This window comes from Monodelphis domestica, chromosome 8 (assembly GCF_027887165.1).
Source record: "Monodelphis domestica isolate mMonDom1 chromosome 8, mMonDom1.pri, whole genome shotgun sequence".
NCBI lineage: Eukaryota > Metazoa > Chordata > Mammalia > Didelphimorphia > Didelphidae > Monodelphis > Monodelphis domestica.
Window position 1 is genome coordinate 163179099 of NC_077234.1, and position 11443 is coordinate 163190541.

Consider the following 11443-nt stretch of genomic DNA (forward strand, 5'->3'; position numbering starts at 1 on the left):
TTCCCTTAAGTCCCCCTCCTCATTCTCTTGCTGGTTCATTAGGAGCATCACATAATGTAGCTGTAAGTTTTCTTCTGGGACTTCTCTTTAACTCTTCTGCTCCCACAGATTGAACTAGCATTATGCCAGTGATTCTAGTTGTATATATCTAGCCCAAGGCTTTCTCTTGAGCTTCACTTCCAAATCATCACTTGCCTATTGGATATTTGAAACTGGATGTCCAGAAGATATTTTAAAATGAACTACTTATCTTCCCTGCTAAAATGCCCACCCTCTTCCAGAATTAGCTATTTCTCTTGAAGGACCACCACCTTTGATTTATAAACACAGCATAATCTTGGACTCCTCTCTTTCCCTAACCTCCCGTGTTGCCAAATGTTACTATTTCATTTCTCAACCAGCTCTAGTCTCTATGGCTTTTAAAACACTATGTAACCTGGACCCAACTTGTCCTTTTAGAAAAATCATTGGACATGTGATTCAGACAAATTGTCCCTTGTTCTTCACCCTTTTGCTTAATTGCTTAATCCCTAGTATATATTTCCTCCTTACAAAGCTTTACAAAGTTCCTTTCTTTTAAGACGCCACTCAAGCAGCTTCATAAAGCCTCTGATCTCTCGCAAGTTGCCATTCTGCATATATATATATATTTTTATATGTACTTTTTGTCTCCCCCATTAGAATTTTTTTTAAACATTTTCTTTCTTAGTAACAACTCTTTAATATAGAAAGGCAAGGGCTAGGTAAACAGAGGTTAAGTGATTTACCTAGAGTCACAATTAGGAAGTGTCTGACACCAGATTTTATCCCAGTCCTTATGTTCTGCCCTCTATCCTACCTAGCTACCCCTTTGCCCCTTAGAATTTAAGGTCACCATGAGCAGGGATTATGTCCCTACCTGAAAAATCTATAGATTCATAATAAATATTTATTGACTGATAGTTTAAGGAGCTTTAAAAAAGAATGAAGTAAAATCCTATAGCTAAGTTTTCTACAGAATTTTAAGCCAGCATTAGTCTAGATTTCCCCTTTTTTCCCCCCAAAGTACTTTCAGCATGCATAAGTCTCTATGAGAGATAGAAAATGGAGGCAGGATTATAACTATTTGAAAAAGGAGGATGAAAAAAGTCAATGCTGTTTCCCATTGTGAGCTAATGGCATTGGGACTGCAACCCTAAGTTGTCTTTTGTCTGAGTCCAAGTGCCTTTACTACTGTGCCCTACTTCTGCCTCTTGGAGTTAGATCATTGAGGATAATTCAACACTTATTTCATAGCCTTTCATAATGGTTTATATTTAATTTGAGATTCTGCTTCTGCTATATTATAGGGTTCCAAGTGTCTTTATTCTTTTCATCCCAAGAGAGAAATCTTAGAAAATAGAATACATAGATATTTTTAAGGCATTGAAGTGAATAAAAATTCTTTTGACATCCAAAGTATTCCTATATAAGCACACTATGAAAACAAATTATTGTCACCTGGTAGCCTTGATTCTGAGAACTTTGTTGATCATTTTTTGGTGGAATTGCTTTATCAATACTAAAGCACAACACTGATGTTGACATTTCTTTGTGTTTCAGGTTTGCTATGCAAAAGAATTAAAGGAAGGATTTGTGGAGTATACCGAGCAAGTAGTTAAGCTGATGGTTCCCTTGCTGAAATTTTATTTTCACGATGATATCCTATGTCTTTTAAACATAAAATTCACTTGTAGTTATAACTGCAATTAAATATAGCTTGTGTACATTGGTACTGTTATCACCACAGGATAAAATTATTCTTTGAAAACAAGTGCTTTAAGTAAGTGCTTTAAGTAGAAGTTGTGATTAAGACCTCAATGAAACATCACTTTATTATTTGAAAATGCAAACTTTTCTTCTTCTAGTTTGAAGTTACTATTGCCTAGTTGCCATAGTTATGTTGTCTTAGGGATTTTAAGAATTAACTGATATAATGAGTATAATTGTGAAAATAATTCATAGTTTTTACATTTACCAATTTCTCATAATGAAAGACTATCAAACATCTAAGCTTATTTAATAGCATACATCAGATGTAATGAGTTGTATACTTAGCAGCTTTGACAGAAATAATTTATTTTCAATCCATCTGATAGATTTTTAAATTTTTTATTTTTTTTATTTTTTCACTTTTTTGATATAGATCCCACATTATGCTAATCCTGTATAGAAAGTCACAGGAACCAAAGCCAAGAAAGTTTGCTAGCTTTTGTTTGATTTCAGATAGTTCTCTGAAAATTGAGTTCTGGGATATCATAGAAATGAGATCATTGAACCCCCCCCTTGCCAGGGTCTCACCACAAATGAATGGGAAATATTCATTTAGGGGAGAGAGAGTGTGTGTGTATGTGTAGGTCTGTTTTAATTATCGCGGGATACTTATACTAATTGTAGCAAACTTGTGTTTCATTTAATGGCCTTTTTAAAAATCATTTTGGAGTCAATTTGATCCTGTTTTCTGACATAAAACAAAAGCCCTAGCCAGATAAACTGTTTACAATCCACCTTTTCCTAGTTACCTTGATATCATTTGGATGTGGTTACTTGGAAAGGGTTCTTTTTCTACAACTGGCACTACTATGTTTAATAATGATTTATGGGAACTAAATTGTTGTTACAGATTCATTGGCCTTTGACATAGATAAACTTATTCTTCTCCCCATGGGTGCTACAATTCACACCATAAGTAAAAATAGTAAAAAAATAAAGGAAAGAATGATACATTCATTTGGAAGTCTTTTTTTGTTCCAATTACTCTCTTTCCTTAATAATGAAACGTGTCCGAGTAGCAGCTGCAGAATCCATGCCCCTTCTCCTAGAATGTGCAAGAGTCCGTGGACCTGAATACCTCACCCAGATGTGGCACTTCATGTGTGATGCCCTTATCAAGGCTATTGGAACAGAGCCAGATTCTGATGTCCTGTCAGAAATCATGCATTCTTTTGCAAAGGTGATTGTTCTTATTTTTCTTGGAGCAAGTTTGTGTGTGGTTTGTTTACATTTTCTAAAAATGGAAAAATCTGATTTTTTTTTCCCAACTTGAAACATATTTGAGCTGAGCTTACAGTCTGGTTAATACTGGTTGTTCAGCTTTTTTATTGTCAAATATAAGCAATCTAAGAGTTTTTTTTTCCTTCAATGCTGAAATATTTCAAAGGCCCTTTTTTAATACATAGACCTTGTTACTTAAGTGAGATTCAAACTGGCAGAATTTACTCTGCAAAATTACCTTTGTCTAGCAAAAGACAACTCCACATCAGAGTAAACAGATAAATAATATTGTAACTTTATATGCCACACACCCCTTCAGCTCAAGTAAGTACTGAGATATAGATTGACCATGTTCTAGCCAATTAACATTGGCCTTCATAAGCCTTTAGTAAAAAATACAATCTCATTTTAAGAGACATTATTTCCTTTAAAATATATTTTAAAATTAGCTTAAACTTTTGTATTTTATATTAAAATAATTTTAGTGCATTGAAGTAATGGGAGATGGATGCCTTAATAATGAACACTTTGAAGAACTTGGAGGAATATTAAAAGGCAAACTTGAAGAACACTTTAAAAATCAAGAATTAAGACAGGGTAAGTTATTGCTAATTTTTATTTCCAATTTTAATAATTGAATGTTAAGATTCCAGTTCCTAAAATGAATATATGTAGCAGTGTTTAGCTTCCATTTAAGAAGATTTTATTTGGGTTTATTGTTTTAGTTAAAAGACAAGATGAAGACTATGATGAACAAGTAGAAGAATCCTTACAAGATGAGGTAATTTATTCTTTTATTAGGACTTAGATATAATCTTTTAGACTGGAAAAATAATCCCAATTTAGACTTAATTTTAAATGTAAAGCCAGTCTACACACATCTCCAAAAAAAACTTGTTTGGGTCAATTTTTTTTATTCTAGGCATTGAGTGAAGGAAGTGCATTTTGATTGGGTTTTGTAACAATAGTAAATAATGCTGGTAATTCTCATTTTTTACTAAGTTCTTGAAAGGCTATCATATATTCATTAATTACTTATACTCACATTTTTAAAAAATCCTAGTTTTTGCCATTAAATATTTGGCCATTTTTAGGACCCAAAATTCCTGGCTTGCAATGGAGGATTATTACTAAAAAGGATTCAATTGGCTCTATTTTTGTGCTCTCCCAAACCTTTCTTTCCTTCTCTCCTCCATACCCCCTTCCAAATTGTAACATTCTTTTTGTTCTATCTATGACCAGCACTTATAATTGGCAGCTACCATGTGTGGTATAGAGATTTGCAAACATGAGTTGTATGAGTGAGGTATTTATTATTTCTCATTCTCTTTGAAAAGTTTTGTAATTAAAACAAATTGGATTGAAATGCTGGTAAACAAGTCTAATTTGTCCTCAGTATCATCAGTATCATAGATTTCATTTCTAGAAATTCTAAGATCATATTTAGTCCTTACTAAAGCTTAAACAGATTAAGTGATTTATTTCTTTATTTGAAGATGATATTGCATATCCAATTCTCTTTTTACTATTTGGATTGCTCATTTAAAAACTAATAAGGGAATGTATTTTTTATATTTACAGTTTTACTTTCCAACCGGAGAGTATTTAACAGAAATTAAATGGGGCATAAATTTAGAGAAAAACTTTTTTCTTGAATTAGCACTTAAACCTAGTGCTCATTTGATATCATGTTGTTTAAAAATCACAATTTTCCTTCAGCTCTTACAGGACATCTGAGCAGCCAAACTAAAGCAGAATTTTTTTGTTTAGTTTTATTGATAAAATCATAAAAATACATTGAGCCAATTATGGAATGAGCATTTCTTTTCCCCAGTTGGTTATCGTACAAAATTGAAACAAATAATTAGTGAAAATGTTTAACTACTCTTAAAGATATTATCTTGTAAAAGTTTTGTAAGCATTGAACTCTTTGTTTTCTAGGATGACAGTGATGTTTATATCCTGACTAAAGTGTCAGATATTTTACATTCAATATTTAGTAGCTACAAGGAAAAGATACTGCCATGGTTTGAACAGCTGCTTCCACTAATTGTCAATCTAATTGTAAGTATTTTCTCCCTGTTTAGTATCATGAAGTTGATCTGATTATTAACTATATACTTGGGCAAATAGAGAAAAGATTTTAAATACAACGTTGAGTAAAATCGAATGTTATTAATAGGAAGGAAGTTCAAGATCATCTGTGCTGGCCTCTTATTTTTCACATGAGGAAAATGAGGATATAGAAGAAATACATACCTAAACCACAACTCTTTCCATGTACCTTTTTTTAAAAACCCTTTTCTTTCATCTTAGATCCAATACTGTATATTGATTCCAACGAAGAAGAGAGCAACAAGGGCTAGGCAGTGGAGGTTGTGACTTGCCCAGGGTAGTAATGCTAGGAAGTGTCTGTGGCCAGAGTTGAACCCCAGGACTTTCCATTTTGGGGTCTGGTATTCAATCCACTGAGCCATCTGGCTATCTCCTTCCATGTACCTTTTGCTTGTCTCTACCATATTTTTAATTCACTGTGTTTTCCCTTTTGCCTGGGATGTTGGCATTTTTAGCTTCCCTGAGTAAGTGCTGCCGCCTGCCTCACCCCCCCCCCCCCAAAAAAAAAGCCATTTCAAAGGCAAACACAAAATTATCCACCATTTTAGTTCATCTATGCCAGCATGCAATTCTATCACTAGAAATTGTCTGAATTGCCTATTAAGATGCCTATGAAGGAAAGCCCTTCATTTATTTATCCTTTATTGAATTTTTTTTTCTTCTATTTTTATAGTGTCCTCATAGACCGTGGCCAGACAGACAGTGGGGATTGTGCATCTTTGATGATGTCATAGAGCACTGCAGTCCATCTTCATTTAAATATGCAGAATATTTCCTAAGGCCAATGCTACAGTACGTATGTGACAACAGCCCAGAAGTCAGGCAAGCTGCTGCTTATGGCCTAGGAGTTATGGCACAGTTTGGTGGAGAAAATTATCGTCCTTTTTGCACAGGTATTTCTGTTTTCATAACTTTTAAATTTTAACAGTCAATATCATGATAAATGAGCCTTCTAGATTTCCCACCCTATCCTTATCTCTAATCCTCAGTCATGGAGATGATCTACTTCTATTTCACTCTAACTTAAATTCGCTCTTGACTGCTCTGCTTCACTCCCTCGGTCTTTAAACATATATCATAGAAATGGAGCTCTCAGAGTGGAATATTTAGCAGTTTTCTTGTCTTTCATGGGCTTCAGAGATTTTGTGGAGATTTATCCAGCAAAGATAGGCTGTATCTGACTGTGGCTTTCCAGGGAGATTTTTAAGCAAAGGAATACAAAGAGAAAGTAGTAACTGTATACATTTTATCTATCCTTGGTTTGGCACCAACACTTAGTTTTATGACCCTGGAGCAAGTATTCCAGCTCCATCCTATTCTATCTCCATCTTGCCTGCTATCTTGCTTTTTAAAAATAGGCTATGTATGAATGTATGTTGGTATACTCATTAATGTATTTGTGTGTGTGTGTATTTATATACACACATAATTTTCTCCCCTTGACTATTAAGATTTAACCAGTCTTTTATTTTTTTTATTATTTTAGAAGCACTTCCATTGCTGGTAAGAGTGATTCAGTCCACAGATTCTAAAACCAAAGAAAATGTTAATGCTACCGAGAATTGTATCTCTGCAGTAGGGAAAATTATGAAGTTCAAACCTGACTGTGTTAATGTTGAAGAAATCCTACCACACTGGTTATCATGGCTTCCCCTTCATGAAGATAAAGAGGAAGCAGTTCATACTTTCAATTATCTATGTGACCTTATTGAAAGGTATAATCAAAGTATACTATTTCTTTTTCTTTCCTTCTTTCTTTCTTTTAATAGAACCGTTACCTTCTGTCTTAGAATCAATATTGTATTGATTCTAAGGCAGAAGATCAGTAAGGGCCAGGCAATGGGGGTTAAGTGATTTGCCCCGAGTCACACAGCTTAGAAGTGTCTGAGGTCAAATTTGAACCCAGGACTTCCTGGCTCTTGATCCACCCAGCTGCGCCCCCGCCGCCACTATTTCTTAACAAAGGAAAAATAACCCTACCTTTTCCTTGTAATATGTTACTCTTTTTCTTGTGGATATTTTGAAGCAGGTAAACTGAAGCAAGAATACTGTCCATATTCCTTAAAACTATAGCATTCTTGTGTTATCTTTGTTCATTCTATAGGACCACCTTATAACTATGCCCTTTTGGTTGTGATATTTATTGGGAGAGATAGCCAACTGTCAGTCTTGTTTCCTTTCCACATGATATATAAGAAAAATGGACTTGGAAATTTTGGGGGGGGGGGAATAGGATTATGAGAAGATTCCTTTGTAGTTTACTTTTTATATGCAAAGAAAACAAACATTGTTTTAGTGCAATTATCTACCAGTATGGAAATTCTCATATTTTGGTCAGCATAAGAATTAATGATTAACTAGGTAGAATGTTCTAATACAAGAGATTTTAAACTTTTTTTGAGTATCTTGGATTTTTTTGACAATTTGGTAGCTACCACCTAAAATTTAAAATTTAAAATTACTTTAAAAAAGTAATTGTGATTCTAACTTTTCTTTAAAGGTCAGTGAAAATAAAGATGCAATTTTTTCCACCATGCAAATACATAGATGGGGAAGTGGGACAAGGAAATCACTTTCAAAGACTGATATATATTAATTTATGGTCGCCAAGGAATTCAGCTATGTAATTCCTAAATGAAAACTCAAGTCAGCCGTCAACCTTTTATAGAGTTTAATTACAAACAGGAGGAAGAAAGGAATTAGAGATAGAGAGAGAGAGGGAGAGAGAAAGGGGAGAGAAGGGAATAGGGCTTAAATACCCCTTCTGTTTAGGCTGGGCCAAAAGGCCCAAGCCCTTAGATAGCTGGGGCAAAGAAAAAAGATCAGTCCCTATTACTCACGTGACCAAAATGGAGAAACAGTCTCAGAGGTCCCCACCTTCAGCGTCCTTCAGAGCAAGCTTCTCAGAGCACCTCTCCAACCACTCAGAGCCAAAACTCTCCAAAACCCTTCAGTCCTCAGACCCCTCTATCTTTAAGGAAACCATCCAAGCTCCCTCCCCTCAGTTCTCGCATCTACCAATCACTGTCCATCATTTTCCCTGTGCCAATGGTGGCTCTAGCTTAACCCAGGACCACCCAGAGGTCTGTGGCTTTGCACATGTCTGTTGAAGGTCATATTCTCAAATAATTAAATTTTGATCTATGCTGCAGCCCTTCCTAAATCCTGTTAGGACTGAGTGGGGTGTAGATTGTAATTTCCAAGACCTGGTTCTTGTCATTCCAAGTATCTCTATTGTATCAATTCTAAAATCAATCATGACTCAAAGAAATTCCTGTTCTGTGCTTAAGCATAGGTCAAAGCCCTTTCCATTGTTCAGCAAAAGGTTTCTGTCCTAAAGTAATCTTAAGAAGGTAGGAGGAGGTTACCACTCTTCTGCCTTGGAGCCAATACACAGTATTGGCTCCAAGACAGAAGGTAAGGGTTTAAAAAAAAAAAAGAAGGTAGGAGGAGGAACCTCCCATGCCAATGGGGTTCACATTCCAATAGACTATCACTAAGAAATTTTCCAAGTATGAAATTTCCCAATGGTGAAATTTCCAACATTTATAAGTCTAAGAAATTTTAAGGTTTACAGAAGGGGGGTGGGGGGGCGATTCTCTGGGTATTGCTTAATAGGCAGTCTGTCAACAATTGATTGACCTTGAACAAATCACATATCTTTTTGGGGATTAATTTCCTTTTTTATAAAATGGCATTTGAAATGGACAACCTTTTCTATCAATAAAATTCATTCTAAGATTAAGGAAGTTGAAGGAAAGGATACTATTTAAAATTTCCTTTTGATTCTATATTCCTTCCCTTTTACTCTTAATAGCATTTCAGTGCTATTAATATTTTTAATTAAACTGCTCAGATCCATCCAGAATTAAATAGTGTTTCTAAGTTGACTCTGTGAATTCCATAGGCATTTATAAGATTATTCTTGATGATAATGAATCCATCTCTTTCTGGAGATTCAAATCCTCTTCTTAGGTGTTTTTTCTGCTAAAATAGCACCTGCTAGGTCAAGCAAGCAACCTGTTTTGAAACCATCTGTTTATGATATTTGGCCTACTATAAGCCACACTACAAAGGGAACTTCTTTGAAAAGAAAAATAATTAAGTATAACTGGGCAGGAGAGGGGAATGGATGGACCGTGTTTTATGGAGATAATTTATTTAGGTTGCTCAGTTGGCATTGTAAAAAATACTGCTTTTCATCTGTTCTGTATATATATATATCAGGATTATACTTAAGCTGTTGTATGGATCGCAGCTTTGCTATTGCTCTTGACCAAAAAAAAAAAAGCAACAATGTGCCTTTTTAAAGAAAGCTTTTTTTTTTTCTTAAGGTAATCCACATTCTTCATTTTATATTACTGTAAAATTTCTATTAATCTTAGAAAGGATAATCCATTGTTTTAAATTTTTACTCTGTGATGTTACTTTCTACTCACAAGTATATGTTATGTCTTTCTTTTTTCTTTTCATCAGTAATCATCCAATTGTTCTTGGCCCGAACAATACCAATCTGCCCAAAATATTCAGTATAATTGCAGATGGTGAAATTCACGAGGCTATTAAACATGAAGATCCTTGTGCCAAACGTTTGGCTAATGTTGTTCGCCAAGTACAGGTACACTGAATTAAGTTTAGAGAAAAGAAAAACCATTTTCAAATGGGATTAAAATAAAATTTTATGATTCATATTAGATTTAGTGAACATTTTTTGTTTCTCCTGGTTCACTATTGATGCTTTTAATGGAAAGAGACTTGAGGTTCTTCTATACTTAAAATGAATGCTCTCAATTTCAGAAATATGTGTTTACCTAAAACTAGATTTGAGAATTTTGTTGAGTCATTTCAGTCATGCCCAATTCTTCATGACCCTATTTGAGTTTTTCTTGGTTGAGATATCGGAATATTTTGTCAATTCCTTCTCCAGCTCATTTTATAGATAATGTTACTGAGGCAAACATGATTTTAGTGACTTGCTGAGGATCACATAGCTGGTAAGTGTCCAAGGTCAGATTTGAATTCACAAAGATGAGTCTCCCTGTCTCCAGATCTGGTGCTCTAACCACTGTGCAACCTAGCTGCCCCAGGATTCAAGAATTGCAATGACCAATCAGCAGTCCATTTCTCAAGAAATGGGCACACCTTTGATGAAATATATTAGTTTTCATACATAAGGCAGCTTTAGTGTACTATATAAGTCCTAGACTTAAAATCTTAGGACTTGGTTTTGGATACTGACTGCTTTTTTATTACTTGACTTTTAACTTTTTGGCATCCCAGTTTCCTCATCTATAAATTGAAAGGGGATAGGGTCTGATGACAAAGTCCCTTGATCCTATGATCATATGAATATCTAATTAGGTCATTGGTATCTATTAAGCATATCCTTTATAAGTTCTGAAAAGTCATTAAGGCTGTCTTTGCTTTCTAAATTGATGTATTCTAAATATTAGCTAAAAATCCTTTCAACATAGTAAAAAATAACTACTTTTTCTGTATAAGTTTCAACTTAGAAAATTAAAAACAAGATCATCTTCAGAGCCATTAATAAAATATAATGTATACAAAGCCACAGAGAATATAGGAATCTCCCTCCACCAAGTTGGATCACTTACTGGGCCATATGGTGCCCATCAGTATTCTCAGTTTGTCAAAGGGGCGGGTGCGCGTGTGCACAGGTAGTTATACATGTATATATATATCTTAGCATTTATAAATTAAATAGGTCTGATTTTGATGTTATTTAATAGTCCACATTGTTCATCATTTCTGAGTCTTGAAAATATTTTTCTTCCCTAGACCTCTGGAGGATTATGGACTGAATGCATATCACAACTCAATGCTGAGCAGCAGGCAGCTATACAGGAGCTCCTGAATTCTGCTTGAAGGGCCTTAATATCACCTACCAGAAAAACTAACTCCAAATAAACGTTTACCCTTTTGTTTAGGTTTCTTTGTTTTGTTTTTGAGCACAAAAGAACTGTAGTGCGTGTGGGCCATTCTTCTGCAAAGAGGCCAGGAAGAAAAAGCAAAGCGCTGGGTATCAGAAGGGTGTTTAACTGGATGCCCAGCATAAGACCGAAGAAGTTCCCTCTAAACCTTACAAGTAGCACTGAAGAGTATTTTTCTATCGGTATATGCCACCCGTGGGAAGGTCAAAGGGAAACAAAGTGAATTTTCTCATTAGACATAATGAATTTAAGAAAAACAGCTTTAAGACCAGTTATTCAGCAGTAGATGTGCATTTTAACAGAAAACATTTCTAAAGATCTAGTGTTAATTGTATTCATTGGAGTGTGAGTCTTTTTGTAGGGTA

General features: G+C 34.7%; 1 protein-coding gene across 1 annotated transcript in view; it reads left to right on the plus strand.

Annotated features, from left to right (window-relative positions):
- The window catches only part of IPO5 (importin 5), a 69642-nt gene extending 58568 nt beyond the window's left edge, over positions 1 to 11074 (plus strand). Inside the window, exons 21-29 of the mRNA XM_001377082.5 lie at positions 1582 to 1678; positions 2799 to 2971; positions 3498 to 3609; positions 3738 to 3793; positions 4954 to 5076; positions 5801 to 6020; positions 6614 to 6842; positions 9604 to 9745; positions 10927 to 11074. Coding sequence (XP_001377119.1) covers positions 1582 to 1678; positions 2799 to 2971; positions 3498 to 3609; positions 3738 to 3793; positions 4954 to 5076; positions 5801 to 6020; positions 6614 to 6842; positions 9604 to 9745; positions 10927 to 11013 — 1239 coding nt within the window. The 3' untranslated portion in view covers positions 11014 to 11074. The remainder of the gene's footprint in view (positions 1 to 1581; positions 1679 to 2798; positions 2972 to 3497; positions 3610 to 3737; positions 3794 to 4953; positions 5077 to 5800; positions 6021 to 6613; positions 6843 to 9603; positions 9746 to 10926) is intronic.
- Positions 11075 to 11443: the final 369 nt, after the last annotated feature.